At 43.9% G+C, this 27,100-nt stretch overlaps 1 protein-coding gene across 1 annotated transcript; it reads right to left on the reverse strand.

The window, feature by feature from the left end:
* Positions 1-266: 266 nt before the first annotated feature.
* YARS1 (tyrosyl-tRNA synthetase 1) lies at positions 267-26,875 on the reverse strand. Its single transcript, XM_058553562.1, has 13 exons — positions 26,693-26,875; positions 22,982-23,128; positions 22,665-22,840; positions 17,162-17,291; positions 14,849-14,929; positions 11,034-11,126; positions 7,985-8,120; positions 7,415-7,500; positions 5,048-5,183; positions 4,175-4,272; positions 3,109-3,302; positions 2,409-2,550; positions 267-1,134 (listed from the first exon to the last, which is right to left on the reverse strand). The coding sequence occupies exons 1-13, from the start codon at positions 26,747-26,749 to the stop codon at positions 1,024-1,026; spliced, it is 1,587 nt and encodes a 528-aa protein (XP_058409545.1). The 5' UTR covers positions 26,750-26,875; the 3' UTR covers positions 267-1,023.
* Positions 26,876-27,100: the final 225 nt, after the last annotated feature.

A 27,100-nucleotide genomic window follows, 5' to 3' on the forward strand; every position in this document is an offset into this window, starting at 1 on the left:
GGTGGGCCGGGCCCACATTTAGAAGGAAAAATGTTATGTCCGCTGCAAGCATTGGACCCCAAAAGTGGGCCTCTTCTGCTTAGTACTGCCAAAGGGAAACTCAAGGTGTCGGTCATCCATTCTCTCTCTCCTCCCTCCCCTCCCATTATAGGGTCAAAAGTCCAAGATACAAGCAGCCCCAGGCTGGGTGAGGGGCCCAGCAGCTGCTTCACACTTGTGTTCCTCTTTGCTGAGATGCCCAGCTCACACAGGCCCCATCCAGATACCCTTGTTCAGACATTTTATTTGAATTCATGACAGTGATGGTTAGTGATTCTGATGGAGATGCCTTATGGAGAAGTACCCCACCCTCTCTGAAGAAAGAACCAGGCTGTGCCATCCACCCCACTTCTGATGTTAACAACACATGGCTGGTTTAGGGAGTGTCCCAACCTAGCAGGATCAAGGAAAATTCCAGGAGCTCTGGGGGCAAGCCTTGCCCCCCAGTGCCAAGCCTCAGGGTTGGCAGGCACTGGGAAAAGTGGCCAACCACTTGGTAGACCACTAGGTTCTCTGTTTTCCCTTCTCAAATCCCACAATTTCCTGTTTGGAGAGAAGCTGTAATTAGCCCAGTTCAGGCACCAGATCACAGCCAGAGGCACAGCTGCTGGGATAACTCGAGGAAAACTTGGGAACGAATATTTTTCAAATTAGAAGGATTGTGGTACAAACTTTTTTTTGAGTTATATTGAAACCAGATTTCTCAAGTCAGCTGCCAAGGGAAGAAGGTAGAGCTGGACTCCCTGCTGCTGCCCTGCCCCTGTTACTACCTGGGAGGTCAGCCCCGCACTGCAGCCAGGCAGGATGATCCGGGATTCGGGGAAGAATGAGCTAGCTGCCCCTTACCAAGTTCTGCACCTAATAAAGTCCCAAATTTCCTGCTTCAGTGTCCTGGGAAATGGGCAAATGGGTGATGGAGGAGCACGTTGAGGAGACAGCAGATGACTTGGGATGATGGGAGAAGGGAGGACGATGCTGGGTTGGCTAGCTAATGATCCCCCCTCTCAGCGATTTACAGGAGACATAACCCAGCTTGGTCATGAAGTTGGTTTGCTTCCACTGTGCGATGCACTCCTCAGAAATTTTAAAGTCAGCCTGGGCAACACAAACAAACAAGTGATTATAGTGATGGTGGTGGGACTGCAAGAAAACAAAGACCCTCTTTGTACTAGTAGTGTGGACTGACTCAGCTTCTCTAAGAGAGCAGTTTGTCAAAAGCCTTCATGTTCATATCTTTTGACTCAGGTAAGTTCATGTTAGGGATTTAGTTTAAGAAAATAATAATGAATAAGTGCAAAGAACTATGTGCCAGGACATCCATCAGAGCATTCTAATATGAGAAACTGAGAACAACTTCAAGGTCTAATGAGGGTTAAATTATGATAATTATGACATAATACTATATATAATAAAGATTCTACCTTCAATATTTAAGAAGATGGGGAAATTTTTCATGCAAAAAGTTAAATAGAAAAGCAGAATAAACACCATCGTATGACACAAACTGCAAATATATTATCTCCATGCATAAAAAAGTGCAGAAGAAAACAATCACTAAATGACATTTTTCAGTATCTCTAGGTGGCAGGACTATGAATATTTTATTTTATTCCTTTCCCCCTATGTTTTATATAAATATATATAATTTTATATATTTATTTCCCTATATTTCTACAATGAATATTTTATAGCCAGGAAAAAAACGATCCAAAAAACCAGCCTGCAAAGCCAGGAAAGGAGGGAGGGGACAAAGCCATTTGCCACATGCAGGAGGATGGAAAGAGATAGAAACCACTCTACACGACCTCCAGAAACACTGTCTAATTGAGGCAACAAGGTAATTAACTAGAAAAAGTCACATGGGGTGTTAGTTCCACGAGGAGAGTGTATTTTTGCTGCCCTATTCATTGATGTAGGCTGGCACATAGAACAGTACCTGACATATACATTTGTGACTCAGTATTTGTTAAATGAATGAATTCAGGGATCACAGGGGCAGGCCATATGTGTGTCAATGTCCCGAGGGTGAAGAGAGAATGAGGGCTCTAAGGTCAAGGTGGGCAGGAAGGACCCTGGCTCCATTACTTCTGGTGACCTGTGTGGACTTGGCAGGCATCCTGCTAGGTAAAATGGGGATAATCTCCTATCATGGACTGAAGATTAAGGGAGGAAATGCCTCAAATAGCGTCAGTGCTCAGTGCATGTGAGGGCCCCCATGCTCCTCAGGTACCTCATTCAGAAAGGTCTGGAATGAAGAGGGAAGAGAGGGGCTTAGATGCAGGAAAGCCCAGCTGTGGAGTCAGTAACAGAGCAGTCCAGAACATAGCCCAGGTGGCCCAGGTAAGAGGGGAACACCGACAGCTTCTTACCTGCAACTTCTCAAAGACTTTCTTCTTGGGCTTGAGCTCTTCATCGGGTTGGCCCTTCTCAAAGCCCTTCACAAACACTCGCTCACCAGGAGCAGAGCCTGCAGGAGGGTCCAGAGGCTCAACCTTGCGGCTCCCTCCTTCTCTGGGAAGACACACAGGACAAGGGAAGAGTGAGGCTATCGCTTGCCTCCAGCTGTTGTGGAGGCCAAAGCACCAGGGCTTTTACATCAGGGCCCTGATGGGATTTAGGGCATCCTCAACACCAGAGCCCCAGGGGGGGGTCCTCACTGCGGTACCACATCTCTGGATATCACCAGGGTTGGATTAACCTGGGTTAAACGGAAATCCTGTGTCAGGAGAGAGATCCCAATCTGGGCTTTTAGGGAGGAAGTATGACATAACAGAGAGAGCAAGGCCTTAACAGCCACTCAGAACTGGGTTTGAATCCTGGCTCCACCTAATACTAGTAGTGAGACTTGGGCATTGTACACACTGTTTTGAACCTTCAAATTCTGTTTTAATAAAATTAACTTTAGGTAAAATGCTTCATTCACAGTACTTGTACAGGAAATAATCCATGCATCATTTTTTGGAAAGTATTCTCAGGGCTTCCACCTAGCATGTGGAAGGGCATCACGTGGGCCAATTCCCCACTCCTCTTGGCCTCCCCCGGTCCTGCGCCCCTCAAGTCCTCACTCACATAGAAGCACACAGAAGCATGCCTTGAGACTCGACTCCTCTCATCTTCTGGGGTTTCAGGTTGCACAGCACCACCACCAGCCGGTCCTGTAGTTCCTCCTTGGGCACGAACTGCACCAGGCCGCTCACCACAGTCCGTGCCTCAGCTTCCCCCACATCAATCTTCTCCACATACAGGCTGTCTGCATCTGGGTGCTGCCAGTATGAGATGTCAGTCCCGGAGAGTATCATAATGGAATAGATCAGGGGCCTGGTGAACCGACTCCAGAAAGGGGTATCCACTCCCTACAGAGGCCCCCGAGGGACCCTCTAGAGCTAACTCTCTTTCCAGGTCCATGATTCCAGGGGAATGGTTCTTGAAGGTACCTTGTCCTCTCAATCGAGGCAGGATTTGAGTACAATGAGCCTAATTACTTGTGTAAGAGGTGGAAGGAATCTCTAACAGAGATTAAAGGGCCTGACTGTCTGGGCGGCTACTATTATGGCCACATGCTGCACGAGAGCAGTCCTAGGTGGACTGGAAGATGGGAGGACACTGCTGGCCTCACCATCTGAAAGAGCATCAGCAGCTATCTCAGAGTAGTTTTGGTGGTTGGGTCTATACAGTGAAAAGCAAATCAATGCTGGGAGAAAACGGAGCCCACAGCAATGGTCCCAGGCTACTGGTTGCATAATCTTTTGTCTCTAGGAAAAGGAAGTCCTTCTCCCTTCACCATTTTCTGGGGGATGGGGAATACTGGGAGACAAAGTGGCTGATCCATAAGGCCTGCAGCTAGTCTAGACAAGCTGGTAGAGAGCAGGTGAGCCCATCAGACCGGATTTAACAGATAAACAAGTTCCTTCTGACTAACATCCGCCCCCTACTCTGAGTTCCTGGCTGTGTTTGGTTGCATAAGGTCCGGGGCAGCAAAGGGAAAAGGCTGACGCCTGGAATTAGACACCTGGGTTCTGACTTGCAATATGACCTCAGGGATGTTACTTCCCATCCCAGGCCAGGCTTCCTCCAGATGGAAACAGACAAACCTGACTCGTATCTGCCTCTCCGGGATGTGGTGCAAAACGAGTACCTTGTCCACACTAATGACTTTCCCCACACGGATATCCAGCCGGGATGGGATGACCTCCTCTGGTTCTGAATTCTTCGCAAGGCCTTTAGCAGTTGGCTCTAGGAATGAGAAGAACCCCAAGGGGTCAGAACTCTCCTCCTTCCCCATGACAGGTCAACTACCGATCCCACCAAATGAGGACACTAGCAGGATTTAGTGCAGAATCCCCAGAATCCACCCACTGAGCTACACCTTCCTTAAAACAGGGTTGGCAACCTTTGAGAAGTGGCATGCCAGATATTCCTCTATTCTCTCCCACAGCTATTAGGCGGGAGGGGAGGGGAGGGGAGGGCACAGTAGTAGCTTCGCCACCCTTAGGCATTTCCATTCATGTATTCCACATATATTTATGGAATCTTTCTGGGAGAGTCACACAAAACTATCAATGTTAATATCTCAGCATCATGGATAAGTGGATGGCCAACAAAGAGCCAGTCAGAAGCACACGGAAAGGAACTGGGTGAGTCTACAGATGAGCTTCTCTAAGAAGCTGCTGTGTCACCCTCATGGTCTAACCCAACTGATCTCCTTAACTGAGGAGGTGAATTTAGTGAACACAGACTCCAAGGATCTAAGTACATGTCTCACACCAGCATCTCCAGCAGTGCTGGTACAGCAGGATGTAATCACCTCATAGTATCGACCAAACCCAAATCAAGATGAGTCAAGTTCCTTCCCAGGAGTCAATGGGGTATGATGTTCTTGCCCTTCAGATCCCCTGGCTTCTTGGGCCCTCAATTTAAGACAGACCTTTTTCTGAGGCCCACTGACAGACTCTCTATCCCAATGATGTCACCCCCCTACCTGGCCCTCCCACTCCCCAAGTGGCCTTACTCTGCTTCGAGGGATCTGGGTAGGCAGAGCTGGCCAGTTTCTTCAGCGCAGGGGTATTAAACTTTTCCCGGATGGGATCCAGCAACTTGTTCAGGGCGACTTCAACAGAATTCTTTAGGTCTCCAGGGTGTAGGACCTGCAAAAGTGTACAAGGCCTGGTGAGATGGGACACTCAAGCGGGGCACATGACACCTGAATATACCAAGAATAACGTGAGTACAGGATGCAGGGTGTTTTCCCGGGGCGGGGGAGGGGAGAGTGTGTGTGTGTCTAAGATCAGCCCTGAGCTAACATCCATGCCAATCCTCCTCTTTTTTTTGCTGAGGAAGACCGGCCCTGAGCTAACATCTATTGCCAATCCTCCTCCTTTTTTTCCCCAAAGCCCCAGTAGATAGTTGTATGTCACAGTGGCACATCCTTCTAGTTGCTGTATGTGGGACGCCGCCTCAGCATGGCCGGAGAAGCGGTGCATCAGTGCACGCCCGGGATCCCAACCCGGGCCGCCAGTAGCGGAGTGCATGCACTTAACCGCTAAGCCACTGGGCTGGCCCCAGGAATGTTTAATTTTTAACGATAGAAAATCTTTAGACCTGCACTGTCCAGTATGGTAACTACTAGCCTTGTGTGGATATTTAAATGTAAATTAAAATGCAGTTACTTAGTTGCACTGAGGTCACACTGTCCAGCTCAACAGCCACATGTGGCCAGTGGCGGCTGTGTTAGTGCAGACAGAACATGTCCACCACGCAGAAAGTACTCTTGGATAACATGCTCCAGGCTCTTTTCTCAGCAGCATTTCTTCTATTCCTTCTCATTATTTCCACAAAGGACTATTCATAGGTTTGAGGCGTGAACTGTGGGTTCTGTGGCCTGCCTCAGACTGTAGTAAGAAGGGTTTCAGAGCAACAGCTGTGAAACATCAAAAAATGGCTTTTTAAGGCCCGTCAAAGCTCAGAGGTCACCAAGTGTTTTCCTCTATTTGATGCTCAAACCCTTATACAACATTGCCTCCAGTGATCCCCTGGCCTCTGCCAGGACAGCTCAGTGATGGGAACCCAAGGTCAAGTGAGGTAGCCCTGTCCTTCCCCACACAATTGAGGTCATTAGCAAGTTCTTCCTGACGCTGAACTTAAACACGCCTCCCTGTGCTCCCCATCCGCAGTCCTGGTTTAGCCCTCTGGGGCCACAAGAAGGAACTCAACCCGTCTCCCATGAGAGTCCTTCACGTATTTGAGGATGACTGAACACATTCTTGCTTCCCAGCTAAACATCCCCAGTTTTTTCAACTATGCTTTTGTGACATGGTTTTGAGTCTGTTCCCTATCACAGCATCCTTCCTCTCCCCACCCACACACCCAGATGGTCAAATAAACCTTATAAAATTGAAGTCCAGGACTGAGTGCACAACCCCAAAGGTACTCAGAACAATGGAGAACTGAATGGACTATCAACTCCCTGGTTCTGGACTCTACATTTCTGATGACTCAGGTCAAGGCATCATTAACATTTCTTACAGTCCCATCACATTGCCAATTCAACTCAAATTCAGAGTCTATCAAAATCCCCCATTTTATTCCCCATATACACTAGTATTACGACTTCCCTTTATGACCTGGCCCTGCCTATCTCTCCCACAATGCTCCCCCTCACCTTTTAGACTCTAGTCAGACCAAACCACTTGTATTTTTATATACCACGCTGTTTCATCTTACCATGTCTTTGCACTATTTATTCCCTCACAGATTTCCTCATGAGCTCCTAATCCTCAAGTGAAACAGCGTTTGGATCTTGTCCCCTCCACAAAGCTTTCCCAGAGAGCCAGTTAATTCCTTCCTCCTATTTTATTTCTGGACCATGTATATGTCTTCATTGTACAGTAACACAGTGAATGATACTTGTTTACATGTCTACATCCCTTACTGGACTATGAGCTTCATGAGGATTTAATCCTCTTTGTAATGCCAGCCCCCTAGCACAGTGCCTAACATGTGGGCACCTAGTAAGTCTTCCGTTAAACTGTTTGTTGAAATCAACAGTAGCCTCTGTTCTGTCCTTTTATAGTTGTGTCTCTTTTTGAACCTTGATTTTGACCCGTTCCTGAAATGCTTCATCTTCTTGGGTTTGCTCCCTCATTCCAGGTTAAGTCCTTTGGAGAGTGATTAGGACATCAATATATTAGCTTTGTGCCATTTGCCCACTTAATCTGTGAACCACCCGAATCCTCATCTAAGCCATTAACAAAATATATAGCCCTGGAGAGCATCAAGACAGAGAGCCCTGTGGCACATAACTAGAAACTTGGCTAGGCCAAGACAGAGAGGTTTGTCAGAATGAGTTCAGTGTGGATTACTTCTCCTCTGGTATTACCTCATCAGCAAAGTCCTTTTCCAGGTCCAAGTAAGCTGTGTAGGTTTTGTTTCCACCCCATTTCTCATCTCGAAGGATCACAAACTCTATAAGAAAAAGGATCCATACCAACAAACTCATTGATAATGGCAGAGTCAGCATTCCTAGCCCAAATGTATGGGTACTTGTAGTTTCTGCCATATATTTTGAACTTTAAAATACGGCATTTTAATGTTTTTAAGTTGGATCAGTGGCAATGTTGTATATACCTAGATAGCATCCAAGCTCAAAGGGAAGAATCATGTCTCACTTTTCCTTTGCATTCCTCTAGTTCAACATGCCTGCCTCCACCCTCATTTCTACCACCTCTGCGCACCCTGACACCCCACTTAGAACCTAACCTGGTAACAAACACATGGACAACTAAATGATATCCCAACTCTAATCACACATTAATATATGCGAAAGCAGAGCAGGGACTCAGGGAAGCCTGTCCCTGGAAGAAGATCTCTGACAAATCACAAGCATTATCACAGCACTAGTTCTGCTCTTTCAGCCTGGCCTCTGAGAAGAAAACAGGGAGTGTCTTACCAGACTTGAGAGGAAAGAGGACGTGCTTGATGAAGGACAGAACCCCATTGTTCTCCACATTCCCTGGCTCACAGAAGGCCTTCTTCAGTTTTTTCTTCACATCTTCCTTCCGATCAAGGAGATCAATCTTGGAATCCTAGAAGCCATGGAGGAGAAGAGGACCTCTTGTGGTTGAAAATGAGAATACGTTCAACTAATCTGTGTAATTTAATTTTTTTAAACAAAGATTTAAACATTAAACAACTCTAACAAAAGCAGAATTAATCAGAGTGAAGGATCACTCACAATACTGCCACCCAACAAATAAAACTATTAATTTTTCTGTGTTCTTCCCTGGCCTTGCCAACAGCATTTGGAACTGTTACAAATTTGCAGTTAGAGAATAAATGTCCTGGGGCCAGCCCCGTGGCGTAGTGGTTATGTGCACGCGCTCTGCTGCTGGTGACCCGGGTTCGGATCCCAGGCGCACAGATACACTGCTTATCAGGCCATGCTGTGGCGGCGTCCCATACAAAGTAGAGGAAGATGGGCACAGATGTTAGCCCAGGGCCAGTCTTCCTCAGCAAAAGGAGGAGGATTGGCATGGATGTTAGCTCAGGGCTGATCTTCCTCACAAAAAAAAAAAAAAAAAGAATAAATGTTCTGTTTTTTCACTTAAGACTTATCGTAAGTATTTCTGAGTGGCTACCTAGCCTTCACTTATAATTTCTATGCTGTATTATATTCCCAATTATTAGTGACAATATCATTTATTGAACAATTTCTGAACTGTTAGATATGTTCTAATTTTTACAAATTATATACAGTCAAATGTCACTTAATGATGGGGATATGCTCTGAGAAATGCATTGTTCGGTGACTTCGTTGTGCAAACATCAGAGAGTGTACTTACACAAACCTAGACGACATAGCCTACTACATACCTAGACTGTATGGTACTAATCTAATGGGACCACTGTCATACATGCAGACTGTCACTGACCGAAACATTGTTATGTGGTGCATGACTGTATGATGCCATGATGAGTATCTTTGCAGAGGTTTTTTTTGCCTTCTCTAGGATTATTTCCTTAAGCTACCAAAAACTGCTAGGCCCAAAACTGTTTTCTGAAAGGGGTATACTAATTGACATCACCATCAGCAATGTGTGAGGATACTTGTTTCAGAGCAATCACCAAAACCAGGTATTATATATTACCTAGAGCCATTTTTCGTTTCTAGAGTACTAGGTTTTGTGTCTCATTTCAGAGTGAGACAGAGCTCATTGCTCATGTGTGTTTAGTGGTTACCAAATTCTAGTCCACATATGACTGTATATGAATCACCTGGAGTGCTTTTAAAAAATATAAATTGAGGCCGGCTCGGTGGCGCAAGCAGTTAAGTGTGCGTGCTCCACTGCGGCGGCCCGGGGTTCACAGGTTCGGATCCTGGGCGCGCACTGACGCACCGCTTGGCAAGCCATGCTGTGGCGGCATCCCATATAAAGTGGAGGAAGATGGGCACGGATGTTAGCCCAGGGCCAATCTTCCTCAGCAAATAAATAAATAAATAAATAAATTACTGGGCTCCACCCAAACCTAGTGAATCAAAATTTCTTGGGGTTGGGCCAGGCATTTGTATTTTAAAAAGCTCTCCAAGTGACTCTGATGCAGTCATGTTTGGGAACCACTGCTAGCACCGATTTCCAGGGTTAACATATGGTGAATGTCACCAAATAGGAAAAGTGACATGATACTTTGTTAGAGAAACAACTGACACATGGAGCATTTTAACGTGGGAGAAAAAGGAATGAGCCTATTCCTTTAAAAACAACAATAACAGGGGCCGGCCTGGTGGCATAGCGGTTAAGTTCGCACGCTCCACTTCAGCGGCCTGGGGTTCACAGTTTTGGATCCCAGGCATGGACCTACACACTGCTTGTCGAGCCATGCTATGGCGGTGTCCCATACAAAGTAGGGGAAGATGGGCACGGATGTTAGCCCAGGGCCAATCTTCCTCAGCAAAAAAGAGGAGGATTGGCTCAGGGTTAATCTTCCTCAAAAAGAAAAACCCAAAAAAACAGTAACAGTTTCCATGTATATATTTACCAATTTCTGCTCAGACTAAGATCGAGAAGTCAGACTTAAAGAACTAGATGAGTGTCCAAATATGATTTCAATCAGAATCACCTCATAGGATTTGAAAGAAAACACAGATTCCTGAGTTGTTCCCCAGAACCACTTTATCAGAATCTCTAAGGACAGGGTCTAATCAACTCTTTTTTTTTTTTAATTCCCTAGGTAATTCTGAAGATCAGTCACGTTTGGGAACCCAGAACTCCACCTTTCACATCTTTGGGTTCCACTAATTCCTCTATTTGATGGCCTTAGTGATCAGAACAAAAGTGTACTTCCCCTAGGCAGGACTTTTAAATGTTAAAAGATATCATTTTATCATGTTAGTTATCTCAAATATCACCCTAAGATTCAAGATGCTAATTGGTGAAATGCAACCACACCCTTCTCATTAATAGGCTGAATTTTTTTTTTTTGGTGAGGAAGATTGGTCTTGAGCTAACATCTGTTGCCAATCTTCCTGTTTTTGCTTGAAAAGATTGTCCCTGAGCTAACATCCATGCCAATCTTCCTCTATTTTGTATGTGGGATGCCGCCACAGCATGGCTTGACGAGCAGTGTGTAGGTCCACGCCTGGGATCCGAACCAGTGAACCCTGGGCCGCTGAAGTGGTGCGCGCGAACTTAACCACTATGTCACTGGGCCGGCCCCAACAATGCTGAATTTTATCACAGTTCTATGCATGAAGAAATTACTTTTGCTTGTGCTTTTTATCAGTAGCAGTAAAACTGTTAAAATTAGGATTGGATCCCATCAGGACTGCTTCCTGGGTCCTTCAATACTCAAGAACCACTAGAACTAATTAGATAACTTAAGATGCCTTATAATTCAAATATTTGAGAATTCTAGTTAGCCAGGTTATTGTTCTTTTGAGTCCTCAATCTCTTTGTCTCTTGCAGAAGATTTCTAAACTCAACTCAGAGTTGGCAACCCACCTCTTCTGAAGAGCTCATTTTGCTACCAGTTAATCCTGGAACCATAGGATTCATCAGATGGACCCGTTTTGAGTAGCCAAGTGCAGGGAGGTACTGAGGGGTTAGAAAGAAACACACAAAAGCAGATATTAGTATAAATTCTTCCTCGGTGCCGCTGTCTCATCTAACTTGGCCAGTCACTTAATTGTTTGATGTATTCTTTCCAATCTTTTTTGTACCGAATATATAACTTTTCAGTGGTGATCATAATATAAACACAGCTTTTTTCCCTACTGCTTTTCTATTAGTATTACGTTGTGAGGCTATTGGACTTATCCTCCCACCACAAAGAACTATAAAAGCTGGAAATATATAAAATAACCATTTGCAGATGCTGGACAGCAACCAGTGTAGGGCTACAAATCTTGAGAGAAGGGAAGCAAAGGTGACCCCACACTCACCTTGGCTTTCTCCTTGAGGGTGTTTTTTCCAAAACAAGTGCTGAGATAAAGAGACCAAGCAGAGGGTAGCAGTCTGACTAAGCAGAGAAGACAGAGATTGGAGGTCACGGCTGCCAGGAGGCTAGGATTTGGGAAGGGCTCTAGGGAGAAGGGAACCCCATCCAAAAATCTAAGGCAAAAGTCTCCATTGATTTATTATTTTTTTTCCTCCCCAAAGCCCCAAAGAATGTATGCATGGTTGTATATTCTAGTTGTAAATCCTTCTAGTTCTTCCGTGTGAGCCGCCACCACAGCCTGGCAACTGATAGGTGGTGTGGCTTTGCTACTGGGAAATGAACCCAGGCTGCTGAAGCAGTGAGAGCGCCGAACTTCAACCACTAGGCCATCAGGGCTGGCTCCGCTGATTTCTTGATTGACTCATAGCTATGCATGCAAAGAGAGAGATGCCAGGAAGCCCAGCAGAGAATAGGCTCCGAGAGACTGGAGACCTGAGCAGAGATTTCAGAGGCTGCACAGTGGTGGGGAGACAGAGGTTGAAGTTTAGGTCCAATCAAAGCAGACAGAGCTTTGTGAACGCCCTGAGATTCCAGTTTGCGACCCCAGAAAGGACACATCCTAAGAATAAGGACCACATCATAGGAATAAGGGCAAAACTGAAACAGATCTGTTCTAACAAAGCCTAAAACCAACCCCCGACAGGATCAAGGAGATAAATAAGTAATCTAACAGCCCACAGAAACCATAGCACTCTATAAACATAATCCAGAACCTCTACAACATATCTACAGTGTCTTTGATACAATAAAAAGTAGTAGAAATGGGAAGCAGAAAAAAGTGACTGATAGTCAAGAGAAAACAGTCATAAAAGCAGACCCAGAAACAATCCAGATATTGGAATAAGCAGATCAAGATGAGAAAATAACTATAATTGGTGTGTTAAAGGGAAGAGAGGAAAAGATGGACAAAATTGATAAAGGAGAACTGTAAAAGAGAATTGGAATCTATAGAAAAGAATCAAATGGAAGTTCTAAAATGGCACAGTACAACATTGGGTGGATTTATCAGAAGACAGGACTAATGAACTTGAAGAAAAGTCAGCAGATAATATCCAAACTAAAGCACAGAGGGCACAAAGACAGGAAAACAACAGAGGAGGATATGAGACTCATGTGGGACATGATCAAGATGTCAAACCTTTATAAAATTAGAGTCCCAGGGGAGGCAACAGAGAATAGGACAGAAGCAAAATTTAAGGAAATAATAGGAGACAATTTTCCAAATTTGATGACAACATCAACCCACAGACTCAAAAAGCTCAGCAAAACCCAAGCAGGATAAGTACAAAGAAAACTATAGCTAAAAACATCATAGTCCAATTGCTGAAAATCGAGACAAAGAAAAGATACATTATTTTCAAAGGAGAAACAATAATACCTACAATAATACCTGACTTTTCAATGGAAACTATGGAAGTCAGAGGTAACAGGACAATTCTTTAGAGTGCTGAAAGAAAAATAACTGCAAACCTAGAATTTAACACTCAGTGAAAGCAAAAGAAAGATGTTTTCAGACAAAAGAATACTGAAAGAACTCATTACCAAGAGACCTGGACTACAAACGTAAAATACTAAGCGGGGGATCTTTAGGCCAAAGGAAAATGATCCCAGATGGAAGCAGAGAGACACAAAACCGCATAAAGGAATCAAGAATATCAGAAAGGGTGAGTAGGGGTAAATATACATGAAAATTGACTGTTTAAAAAACTATTATAATAAAGTTTTTGGGATTTAAAATATATGTCAAAGTAAAATATATGACAACAATAGCACAAAAGGCAGGAGGGTGTTAAATGGAGTAAAATTGTTGTAGGTTCTTGCATTGTTGGGAAATGGTAAAAATATCTAACAAACTGTAATAAATTACAAAGATACATGTATTCAATAGGGCAGGGGTGGGCAAAACTTTTCTATAAAGGCCAGATAATAAATATTTTAGGCCTTGTGGGCCACATATGATCTCTATTGCATATTCTTCTTCATAATTTTTATAGCCCAAAACCATTCTTAGAGCTTCTTTTTTTTCTTAATTAATTAATTTTTTTGTGAGGAAGATCAGCCCTGAGCTATAACATCCATGCTAATCCTCCTCTTTTTTTGCTGAGGAAGACCGGCTCTGGGCTAACATCTATTGCCAATCCTCTTCCTTTTTTTTTTCCCCCAAAGCCCCAGTAGATAGTTGTATGTCATAGTTGCACATCCTTCTAGTTGCCGTATGTGGGACGCGGCCTCAGCATGGCCAGAGAAGCGGTGCGTCGGTGCGTACCCGGGATCCGAACCCGGGCCGCCAGTAGCGGAGCACGTGTACTTAACCGCTAAGCCACGGGGCCGGCCCCTCTTAGAGCTTCTGAGTCATACAAAAACAAGCTATGGGCCATATCTCTGCTAGAATAACAAAAGAAGGTTCAACTAAGATGTTAATAGAGGAGACAAAAATGGAATAATAAGAAATACTTGATTAATCAAAAAAATTTACAGTGTAAACATTTCCCCATTCATTAAATATCCAAAAACCATTTAAAAATATTATATAATGTTCCATTGTGAAGTTTTATCATAATGTATTAACCCACCTCTTGCCATTGGATATAAGTTTATTTCTGGATTTTTGCTTTAAATTGATAAGGTGATAAATACTTTTATACATAACTCAAGTTGCATTTTTAAAATTATCTGCTTAGGACAAATTTTTAAAATTATTAGGGAAAATGGTAGAGACATTTTAGAGATATCAAATCATGCTGCAGGCAGTCACATTTCCACTACCAGTGTTTTCTTTACACCCTTGCCAATGTGAGGTTTTGAGCTCTCAATAATATCAACCACTTCTCAACAGCCCCTTTCAACTTACTCAGTTTCTTTCCTAGAAAAGAACTATTGTGAGTTTGTGCTGATTTCCTCCTTTAAACCCTGTTAAACCTCATCTCAGAGACGAATGGTTTATGTAAGATCCAGAGCAATACGGCCCAAAGACTCTGGGAAAGAGCAGTAATTCTGACTAGTAGTGTCCTTCCCTGGAAACTGAGCTATTAGGAAAGAAGCAAATCCCACAGGTCTGGGGGCAGCATCCTGGTGGTTGCAGCAGGAGCAGAGGCTTCTGAGTCAGACAGATCTGGGTGCTAATTCTTGCTCAATCACTAACTGTGTGATACTGGACAACTTTCTCACTCTCTCTACCCTCAGTTTTCTCATCTGCAAAAGAAGGAGACAAATACCTGCCATACCATATGGTTATGACTGGTGGGAGCGACACATTCAATAAACTCTATCGTATACCTCTGAGGCTCAAAAGAACAAAGGTAGGAAGGAGGACACTGACCTTCTCTGCAAAGGTGAAGATCTTTCTCTGATCAATGCCTCCAAACTGGGCATCTACTTTCAAATATTCTTCATCCAAGGCCTGTGGAAAGAAACACACGAGTATAAACTGCACTTGTATTACTTCTACACGAGTTTGAGGAATCAGAAACTTGTGAAAACCACTCGATTTTTCAGAAGGCAGGGCCGGGAAGCAAATAAGCAGCATTCAGCCTCCCTGCTGGCCTCAAGAGCTGCACAAACATTTGCTGAGTGCCTGCAGTGAACAGTACTCCATGTGGATGGACTGGGGTAAAAAAATAAGAAGGGTCTCTGCCACAATCCAGTAAGGAAGGGAGGGAAGAAGGAGAAGACAGACCATAGTCACATCAAAGTTACCCAGTGAATAAGGTAGCCTGTGACAAATGTCAAATAAGTGGCATAAGAAGTAAGTGCGGTGACAGCTCAGGAAAAAAAGGCAAGACTGAACTAGTAAACAAACAGTTACATGCCAGGCCTAGTGCCAGCCCTGTGGATGCAGAGATGAATGAGACCCAGACTCTGCCGTCAAGAAGCCAATTACCCAGCTGAGGAGCGAGACATGTAAACAGATCATTTCAATACAGTGTGCTAAGGGCTAACCTAAATGCTCACTTAAGAAACAATGCTAACACCAGGAAAGAAATGATTATCTCTACCTGGTCAGACAGGTGGCAGTGAAGGCTTCCTAGAATCAGATTTGTGGTCTGAGCTTGGTTTTGAATACACAGATATTTTTCGCTGTGCAGAGGAAACGGAATGTGAGACAGCACCGAGGTGTGAAGTGTTGAGGTAAATGATGAGCGATTCAGCTTGCAAAAGCACAAACTTCAAGGGATGTGGGAAGTGGTTAGTGAAGAGGTTAGAAAAGTAGGTAAGGACCCTGAATGTCATGCTAGGGTGCCTAGCATCATCCTGGCCAGTGAAGAGTTTTAAGGAGGGGAGAAACCTGACCTGTTCTATAGAAAGATCACACCAGTAAGAGGGCAGAGCACGGAGTGGAGGCCTGTGGGCTGGAGACAAAGAAAATAGCTAGAAGGCTGCTGTGAGAGTCCAGGTAAGAAATAACGATGAACCAAGTCAGTGGGGATGTAGAGCAAGAACGAATTTAAGAGATTTTTAAGACTTAATTGATAAAATTTAGTGTCTAACTGGATGGGGGCAAGAGGAAGGAGAGGAAGAGAAAGGCGAGCAAGCAGGAAGAATCTAGAACAGCACTGTCCAATAGAACTTTCTGTGACGAAGAATATGTTCTCTATCCCTGCTGTCCAAAAGGTTAGCCACTAGCCACAGGTGGCTTGGGAGCACTTGAAATGTAGCCCATGTAACTGAAGAACTAAAAATTTCAATTTTAATTACTTTTATTTTTTTGTGAGGAAGATCAGCCCTGAGCTAACATCCGTGCTAATCCTCCTCTTTTTGCTGAGGAAGACCGGCTCTGAGCTAACATCTATTGCCAATCCTCCTCCTTTTTTTTTTGCCCCCCAAAGCCCCAGTAGATAGCTGTATGCCATAGTTGCACATTCTTCTAGTTGCTATATGTGGGACACGGCCTCAGCATGGCCGGAGAAGCGGTGCGTCGGGGCGCGCCCGGGATCCGAACCTGGGCCGCCAGTAGCGGAGCATGCGCACTTAACCGCTAAGCCACGGGGCCGGCCCTTAATTACTTTTAATAGCTAACAGCCACATATGATTATGACTAGAGGCCACATAGTGGGCAGTGCAGATCCAGAATGTCTCTGAGTTTAACCTTTGGAAAGATCACTTGGAGGTGACCAAGGGACGACTTAATTTTCTAATATCAAACATCACAGAAAGATACAAAGACAAAGTTAAGTCTGTCTTCATTTTCATCCCACCTTCCTGAGCTTGTAACCAGTATTAACAGCTTGGTTTGCATTTTTCAGTCTTTCTCCTGACTCATACAAATATGCACATACACAAAATATGATGTGTTTGTTTTGTTCAATGGAAAATAGGATCATGCCTAAAATTCATTTTCACGTCACTCTGAAATTAATTTTCTTCAGTTAACAGATTATGATTAACATAAAGAAGATGGGTGAGATGAGCAGTGTTTTAAAGGACAGACAGGTAGAGGAGGACCTACAGCTGAAGAAGTCAAAGAGGGTTCCAGGAAGGGGGGATGGGAGGAGGGAGATAGGAAGGAAGGCCTACACCACGGTCAAGGAACAGCAAGTACGTCAGCTTAACTGGGGCTGAGAGAGAGGTTTGTGACCAGTAGGTAGAAACAGAGCAGAAAAGGTCATCGGGCAACTCCATCCCTCCTGAGTACCTGTAGTCCGGGGTACAGCAGACCACTCAGCAAAGGGTGCTCCACTTGCTTTACCACCTCAGCTCCAGCTTTCTTGGCATCGTGCTGTGTGACCAGGGAGGAGAGTCTGTACACATCTAGCGTGTACTCTCTGAAGAGAAAACGAGAGGGGCAGCTGTTAAGACTGGGCTCAGGCCTCAGATGAATCCTAAAGCACATTAATTCACTCTCCCAGTCTTAAGCCATTCAAAGAGAACACTGCCTGGGAATTTCTAAAATGTGAGTGCTCCATCCTCTCATTCAAAATACTACTTCATTTTTATGTTTTTCCTTTTTAAAGATGGCTTTAATTAACCCTTTTCTTCACTTATCTCTTGAAATACAGATTCTCTGCTATTCCCCTCCATTCTCTTCTTCTGGAACGCCTATTAAATAAACTCCAGAATTTCTCAATCTATCTCCCATGTTTTTGTTTTGTTTTGTTTTAACTTAAATACATGTAAGGAATAATTAACAATATGAATAACAGTGTACCCATCACTCACTCTGGGGGTCTAGTGGTTAAGATCTGGCGCTCTCACCACCTCAGCCCGGGTTTGCTTCCTGGTCAGGGAACCACACTTGTCTGTTGGTCATCATACTGTGGTGGCTGCGTGTGGCTGTGATGCTGAAAGCTATGCCACTGGTATTTCAAATACCAGCAGGGTCACCCATGGTGGACAGATTTCAGCAGACCTTCCAGACTAAGACAGACCAGGAAGAAGGACCTGACCATCCACTTCTGAAAAAATTGGCCATGAAAACCCTATGAATAGCAGTGGCGCACTGTCTGATATAGCGCTGGAATTGTCTGATACAGTGCCGGAGTGACAGGATGGCACAAAAACACTGGCAGGGTTCTGCTCTGCTGTACAGAGGGTCGACAGGAGTGGGAATCAACTCCATGCCACTAACAACAACCCATCACTCAGTTTAAGGAAAAGGACCTAATTACTTCTGAAGCTCCTAGGTGCCCCTCCATGATCCTGTCCTGCTTCCTCCTCCTCCAGAGTAACTGCTATCCTCAACTTTTCTTTTCTTTTTTTTTTTATAATTTTATTTATTTATTTTTCCCCCAAAGCCCCAGTAGATAGTTGTATGTCATAGTTGCACATCCTTCTAGTTGCTGTACGTGGGACGTGGCCTCAGCATGGCCGGAGAAGCGGTGTGTCGGTGCGCGCCCGGGATTTGAACCCAGGCCACCAGCAGTGGAGCACGCGCACTTAACCCCTAAGCCACGGGGCCGGCCCTATCCTCAACTTTTCTATTTCTTTCCAGTTTTATACTGTTTGTATCTCTAAATAATATGTTGTAAATATTCTTATATATGCATCCTGGTATATATGTGTAAGTTTCTTTATATCCGCCTAGGAGTAGAATTTCTGGATCATAGGGGATTTGCATCCTGAACTTTAGTGGATAATGCTAAACTATTTTCCAAAGTGTCTTTTACCAATTTTATTACTTAGTACTGTCGTTGTTTTAAATTTTGCCAATTTGGTAAGCATGAAGGGTTTCTCACTGCAGTTTTAGTCTATATTTCTTTAAATAACAACCAAGGAGGTTAAGCATCTTTCTGGTCCATATTAGTCATTCAGTTTCTTCTGCAAAATGCCTATTTAAGTTTTTTCTATTGGATTGACTCATTTTTTGACAACTAATTTTGTAGTTTTTGACATATAATACCAGATGGTAAACCTCTGCCAGTTATATGTATTAAAGTTGGATTCATCATTATTTTCCTGTGATTTGTGCTTTTGGTGTGTCTTGTTTAATTTTCCCTAACCTGAGATCATAAGAGAGTCTTATATACTGTCTTTTAAATGTTTTATAGTTTGGCCTTTACAATTAAATCTTTAATCCACTTGGAATAGAGGGATCATTTTCTCCCCCATATGGATAACCAATTGTCTCTGCACCATTTTTTCTTAAAAAGTTTATTTTTATCTCTGCTGATCTGCAATGCCAGCTCTGTCATATATCAAGTTCCCATATTTGTGAGGATCTATTTCTGAACTCTCTAGTCTATTCCAGTGGTTAATTTTCTATCCCCATGATATATAAATGACAAAGGATTTGGCATCCAGAATACATAAAGAACTCCTAAAAGAAAAAAGTAGAAAATGGGCCCAAACACTTGTATAGACACTTGTGAAGAGGAAACACAAATGGCCAAAAACATGAAAATATTTTTTTTCAGATATTTTACCCCTACACTTGAATGGTATAGTTCGGGTAGGTATAGAGTTTTACATTGGGAATTCTTCAGAATTTAAAAGGCTTTCCTTCATCACCTTTTGGCTTTCGGTGTCCCTTTTGAGAAACGCAGGGCCATTCTGATTCCTGACAGTTTGTATATGACTTCTTTTGTCCCTTTGGAAATTTGTAGAATACTTTTTTTTGTCCCCAGTGTTTTGAAATTTCAAGGTAATACACTGTAATGTGCGTTTATGTTCATTCATTGTGCTAGGTACCTGATGGGCCCTTTCAATCTGGAAACTCACGTCATTTAATTATTTCCTTAAATTACTTCACTGATGATTTCCTCCGCTCTGATTCTTTGTTCTCTTTTCTGGAACACTTGTTATTCAAATATTTGACCTCCTGGCCTAGTACTCTAGTTCTCTTATGTTTTTTTCTCTTTTTTTTCCATTGTGCTCTGTGAGGCCACGAAAACCAAAGTTCAAGTGCATACAATTCAGTGAACTCCCTCAAAGTGCAAGTAGTCTTCAGTGTTCTACTGGACATTATATTGAGTATTTTATAAAATCTATATTTTATAGATTCTAAGACACATTTTTTTGTTGTTGTTGTTGTGAGGAGGACCAACCCTGAGCTAACATCCAATGCCAATTTTCCTCTTTTTTGCTGAGGAAGACTGGCCCTGGGCTAACATCCATGCCCATCTTCCTCTACTTTATATGGGAAGCCACTACAGCATGGCTTGACAAGTGGTGCATTGGTGAGTGCCCGGGATCCAAACCAGCAAACCCTGGGCCAGTGCAGTGTAGCGTGGGCACTTAACTGCGTGTGCCACCGGGCCGGCCCCAAGACACGTTTTTTTTTTAACATTTAACATCTCTGAAATCTAGATAAGTCTTTTAAACAATGGCATGTTATAGATTAATTAGCAGTATTTTTTAAGGCATCTTAGATTAACTGAAATACAGTATCTTTTTGTATTCCCACTTTCACTTGGTTTCTGGCCACTGAGTATTCTTCACTAATTCATCAATTGACTAATTTGAAGTATTTAGGAAGTTTAAAAAAAAATTTATCTAGCATTTTTAGTTGTTTTCAGCAGGAAGGCTGGTCAGAGTACCTAGTCTGCCAGACTGATGAAAACAAAAGTCCCTAGCTACATCTCAAACACTCCTACAGTTTTTCTGTCCATCTCTCTAGGCTGCACCCTGGGTGAATTTCTTAGTATTTACCTTTCAAATCTCTAACTTTCTCTTCAACTGTGTTCACTCTTGAGTTGATCTTCTCTATTGAAGGTTCGTTTCAAGGTTTTCTGTTTCATTGTTTTTAATGAAACAATGAAATGTTTAATGACTTTAATGACTGACTTTTACATTTCCAAGATTTCTAAATGATTCTTTTTATTTTTATATATTCATGTTTCATTTCTGCCTCTGTTTTATAATTTCCTTTTTTTAATGGACATAATTCCTTGGCATTTTAGAACTTATGTCTTTTTGGTAATATCAGGGATATAACAATCATAAATGGTGGGCAGCTTGGTTCAATTCTTGGTTTGCACATACTCCAGTCTCCATAGGCCTGAAGCTTGATAAAAAGTCCCTAAAGACTCAGGCTCCCACTCCCGGGTTCTATTTGAGGGGTAGGGGTGGGAATGGGAAAAGGGGGAAAGCCCTACTTTATTCTCTGGCTTTAAGCAGTAAGCCTGGTTTGTCCCCACTGATGGCTTCCAGACTGGAACACAGCAGACTGATAACTTCAGCCCAACTCACCAATTTGCATTACAACTCTGTCTCTCTTACCACAGAGATGTTTAGCTTGTTTTTCGTTTGTCCTTTGGTTTTTTATTTTTATATTTTTATCTATCACTGCTGTGTCTGGAACAGAAGGAGTGCATCAAAGCATGCACTTACAAAGCCATCTTCCTTTGAAGTCACTTTTGTATAGAGAAAAAGATCAAAGGGACTTTTGAAACAAGATAGTTTTATTTATCCCATCTTCCCCCCAATTCTGTTCAATTCTAGGAGAATAAAAACCTTGCCTGAGTTATTCACTGTTATAATCCCAACACCCAGAACAGTGTCTGGCATGTAGTAAGAACTCAATAAATATTTGCATGACTCACTCTTTCACCTTCCTCAGGTCTCTGTCTAATGTCATCTTATCATAGAGGTCTTCTCTAACCACTCTATTTAAATAGAAACCCTCCACTCCCCGAGAACTTTCTCCTCTCCGCCTGCCTGCTTTGTAGCACCTATCACCACCTATATAAAAAACCTGTTTATTTGTTTTGCCTCTGTATTCCCTCGCTGGAATGTAAGCCCCTCAGGACAGGGACTTTTGTTTTAATGTACTTTTTTAAACCCAGCACCTAGAACAGTGCTTACCATATAATAAATGCTCCATAAATATATGCAGAATAAATGTAAAAATGAATGAAATCTCAGGCACTCTACCGAGACTGTAGATTCAAATATTTGTCTATATAAGGATGTTTACATGCTTTATATGTTTCTACATAACAGTGGGGAATGGTAAAGAAAATTACGTTAGATGAAGTAAAAAGAGAAATTGACTTGTAAGCAAAAGATCTGTGTTCACAGCCTAGCTCTTCTACTTACTAGCTGTATGAACTTGGGAAACAATCTCAATCTCTTTCCTTATCTGTGAAATAGGATAAAACAGTGCTTACCTTAGAAAGATGTTCTAAGGGTTTAAATGCAAAAGTGACTAGTAGAGTGATACATGGCTTATTTGAGAGGTTTTAAAAATAAAAAAATGTGGAGACTATGAGGTACCATGGGGGAATTTCTTAGGAAACTGTAAGTTAAAAAATTCGGACACAAAATTATATGTATGCTAACATTACAAATATGAAAAAAATTGACAAAGATACGAAGCAATACAAATTGCTGCGGAAGTGAGAAATGAGAAATATTTTTCTTTCACATTTCTTTTATCACTATTTGCAGAGGCTGGAAGGAGAAAGGGAGGCTGAATTGTTCATCATCATGCTCCCATATGCTATGAGCTCTGCAAGGCCAAGGACTTTGTTATGGTTACACTGGTATCTCCAGCAAATAGGACAGTACCCAGGCATTTACTAGTCAGTACATTTTTGATGGAGGAATTAAAAAGACAAAGAGTACAAATTTTTAAATGGTTCTTAATAGGTAGAGCCAAACAGCTTCTAATCCAAATTTAAAGAGTGCCTGCACTCCACAGGGCTGTAATTAGCTAGAAGCACCAGAGCCATGAGGAGGGTGGATGATCAAACACTTACTTGCTGAGCTGGTAATCAGTGCCTTTGATGAACTTGAGCTTTTCCAAGGGCACACCAATACTCTCCAGCATTGCCTTGATCACATTCTCATAGTAGCTGGCTCGAAGTTCTAGAAGTTCCCAGGGGGCTTTCATGTTATCCAGATATGCATGAAGGTCCGCGAACAGAATCGTTACCTGGACATAAGAGATAAGGGGCCACCACAATGTGACTTTGTCCACATACCTCCAAACCACCCTCCCTGCTCTGCCCTTGTTAAGTCTCTTTTTTGGCCATTCCCATAAGGCAAGTGCTTGGTTTATAACATTCATTCTTACCTCACATCCTGCTTTCAGGAAGTCTGCAATCTTAGACATAGGCACGAAGTAAGCCACATGAGGCTTGCCTGTGGTTGCCGTTCCCCAGTAAACTTTAAGTTCCCGCTCCTTCAGTATCTCCTTCAGCTTCTCTTCCCCCAGAACCTCCTGTTGTGGAAGCAGAAGAGCTGGTTTAATGCTGGTGCCCCACCTTGCTCATCCTTTACCCTGTGACAAGGAAAACAAAGGCATGTGTCACTAGGGGTCCAGGCTCAGAGCCAGCAGGGAGGTCCAGCCATGCTCTCAGTGTTGAGTGAGAGCCAACCTAGGTTGGTGCTGTTGCTAATACCATTCCAGCAAAATGACACTGATGTTAGGGGAATGGGGCATGTCCCTAACCACATCTTCCCCTCCAACTACCTCTAACTCATGCTCCTTCCTTTTATAGCCAACTTCTTGAAATAGTTGTCCCTACTTCTGGTCTCCATTCCTCATCTCCCATTCCAAGCATCACAAGACCGAAAATGCTCTTGCTAAGATCACAGATGGCCTCCACGTTGCTAAATTCAACGAATACTTTTTAGGCCTAACTTCCTCCCTGAAACATTCTCCTCTTTTGGTCTCCTCTATTTTATTCTCTCAGTTTTCCTCCTACTTCTCTGGCTGCTGGGTCTCAGATTTCTTTGCAGCTACTCTTCTTCTTCCCTTTTTTTTTTAAAGATTTTATTTATTTATTTTTTCACCCCAAAGCCCCAGTAGATAGTTGTATGTCATAGCTGCACATCCTTCTAGTTGCTGTATGTGAGACGCAGCCCCAGCATGGCCGGAGAAGCGGTGTGGCGGTGCGCGCCCGGGATCCGAACCCAGGCTGCCAGCAGCGGAGCGCGCGCGCACTTAACCGCTAAGCCACGGGGCCAGCCCACTCTTCTTCTTCCTAATCATTAAATATTAGCAATCCTTGGGGCCCTATCTCTCCTCTTCTTTTTTTTTTGTTTTTTTGTTTTTTTTTGCTGAGGAAGATTTACCCTGAGCTAACATCTTTGCCAGTCTTCCTCTATTTTGTATGTGGGTCACTGCCACAGCACGGCTGCCAACAAGCGGTGTAGGCCCGCGCCGAGGAACTAAACCTGGGCCACCAAAGCAGAGCACACTGAACTTAACCACTAGGCCACGGGACTCGCCCCTATTCTCCTTTTCTTAATTCTGCATTCTCCCTAACTGATCCCCTTGCTTCCATTACTACTTATGAGCTAGTAACTCCCAGATCTCCTGCTCACATCTACATATACAGAACTGTGTACTTGTTATCAGCCCAGTTAATTCAAACTCAATGTGTTCAAAATTAAACTCATGCTCTCTCCTTCCTGCCTCCCTCCCCAAGCATCTTTTTCACTTTTGGTTTCATCCCTAGGTCAGTAAATGGTACTCTCATTCACCAAGTTGCATAAGTTACTTTGAAACAGCTCTGTCTCTATGCCACCACCCTAGTCTAGGCCCCCATCAGATCACACCAGGATCACTGGAATAGCCTCCTGACAGGTCTCCCATATCTACTCTTCCTCTCTCCATGTTCCAAAAAGTAGGCAGAGAGATCTTAAAACCCAAAATCTGATTAACTCATTCCCCTGTTTAAATACTTTAATGATTTTCTTTTGCCCTAAGATAACATTGGAAAAATCCTAATAGGCCAGTACGCTGCTGATAAAAAAGACTTTAGTGTTTCTTCAAGTGATGGTTGGGGAGGCTGTTGAAAGCCATGACAAACAAAAACTATTTTGCTGGTTTGAATCATCTATTAGGAGGACTTGTTATAAATCCTGTGTTCCAAGCCAGCTGGAGGCTGATTCTGCATCCTCTGACCCCCTGGCTATTTGGACACTTGGATGGTTCTCATCGCCCAAGGGAAGGTCATATCACTTACCCTTCAAAACCTGAGTGAGTCAACACCACTAGTTTTGTCTATCCTTTGCCCCAATCAGCACTATTTTTATGGAGAGAGGTAGAAAACGAAGGATCTGGCTAACGGGAAGCATGCAAGCACCTCTGGTTAAGAACAACTTATGAATGGAAATAACCCAAATGTCCATTAACTGATGAATGGATAAGCAAAACATGGTATATTCACATAATGGAATATTATTCAGCCATAAAAAAGGCATAAAGTTCCGACAGGTGCACCAATATGGATGAACCTTGAAAACGTTATGCTAACTGAAGGAAGTCAGACACAAAAGGCCACATATTGTATGATTCTACTTATATGAAATGTCCAGAATAGGCAAAAGGTAGAGACAGAAAGTAGATTAGTGTTTCCCTAGGACTGGGGGGAGGGGAGAAATGGGCACTGATTCCTAATGAGTCCAGGTTTTTTCTGGGGTGATGAAAATGTTCTGGAATTAGATAATGGTGATAGTTGCCAATTTTGTGACTATACTAAAACCCACTGAATTGTACATTTTTCTTTAAATAATTTTATTTATTTATTTATTTCCCCCAAAGCCCCAGTAGACAGTTGTACGTCATAGCTGCACATCCTTCTAGTTGCTGTACGTGGGACGCCGCCTCAGCGTGGTCAGAGAAGCGGTGCCTCGGTGCGCACCCGGCATCCGAACCCGGGATCCGAACCCAAGCCCCCAGCAGCGCAGCGCGCGCACCTAACCGCTAAGCCACAGGGCCGGCCCGAGAATTGTACACTTTAAACGGGTGTATTTTATGGCATGTGAATTATATCTCAACAAAGAGAAAAAAACAAGCTGTGGCTCAACCAATGTAAATGCTCTTAGACTGCTCACCTCAATTTTAAACAAGGCCCTCATGATCTGGTCCCTAAACTACTCCTCCTAAACAAACAAGTAAAACATATAGTATGTCAGATGGTGATAAATTCTATGGAGAAACAACACCACAAAAAGGCAGAACAAGGAATGAGACAGTTCTGGTGGCAGGGAGTTTGTTATTTAAATAAAGTGGTCAGGAAAGGCCTTCCTGATGTGACAATAATCAGAGGCCTGCAGGAGGCAAGGGAATGAACAATATAAATATTTATTAAGTATCTCATCCGCACTTTGCTCACTCTACTCCAGCCAAATTAGCCTCCTCTGAACCACTAGGTCTTGACCTGGGTTTCTTCTACCGGAGATGCTTCCCCCCCATTCTTCCTCTGGTTAACTTCTGCACTTCCTGGTAGCAGCAGGAACACATGGGAGTGAAGAGGTGATCCACATCCTCTGGGCGCAGTTTAGAGGTCACTTCCTCAGCCTTCCCTGACACTACCCTAGCCCTCTCTCCTAATTTCCTATCAAAGCCCCACGTATAGTACCTTCCAGAACATGCTTCAACTGTAATTAAGTATTTGGATTATGGCTCATTTTTAACCCCTGATTCCCTCCACACAAGTTCTGGGAGGGCAGGGCCCTGACGTATCCCCAGCGCCTAGCATCGCGCCTGGCGCACAATAGGGTGGGTGAGGTGGGAGTCCTGGATTAAAGCCTGGTTCAACACACGGTAACTGCACACAGGAGGTGAGCCCACTGTGATTTCTGTGGCACCCAGATAACTGCTGCTTGACTTTTTGACTGACTGACCGACCGGAAGTGAGAGCTGCAGACTCTCCGAGCTGCCTTGGCGCGGAGTCCCCGGGCCCACACACTTAGGACCCAGTAGTGGGGCTTAGGATCACTGGACCTCGGGCCCCCAGTCCCCAACGGCGCATTTCCAACCCCGAGGCCCGACCTGCAGGTTCCGGGTGATAAGGTGCAGCTTCTCTTCAGGGCTCGGAGCGTCTCCCATGGCTCCGTCACCTGTCTCCCGCGCTCGGCCCGGCACTCGCGCCCCTTCCTCGGTCGCCGCCGCCGCCGCCGCCGCGTGCCGGGAAGTGTCACGCGGGTCCGGTTAGGTTGCATCAGCTGAGCTCGTCGCTCGGCTTGCTCGGCCTGGGCCCTTCTCCGCCAGGCAGTGGCCGGGAAAGAGTCAGGAGCAGCGGAGAGTCGAACGGGTCGATGAGACGAGGAGGGGTGGAGCCAGTAGGCGGGGTTGGTGGTGCGAAGGGCGGGGCTGCGGCGGGCGGGGCTGCGGCGCCTGCGCGGGGCGCAACCCTCTGAGAGGCGGGGCGGTTTCCTGCCAATCACTGCCTGTTTGCCC

This window comes from Diceros bicornis, chromosome 13 (genome assembly GCF_020826845.1).
Source record: "Diceros bicornis minor isolate mBicDic1 chromosome 13, mDicBic1.mat.cur, whole genome shotgun sequence".
Taxonomy (NCBI): Eukaryota; Metazoa; Chordata; class Mammalia; order Perissodactyla; family Rhinocerotidae; genus Diceros; species Diceros bicornis.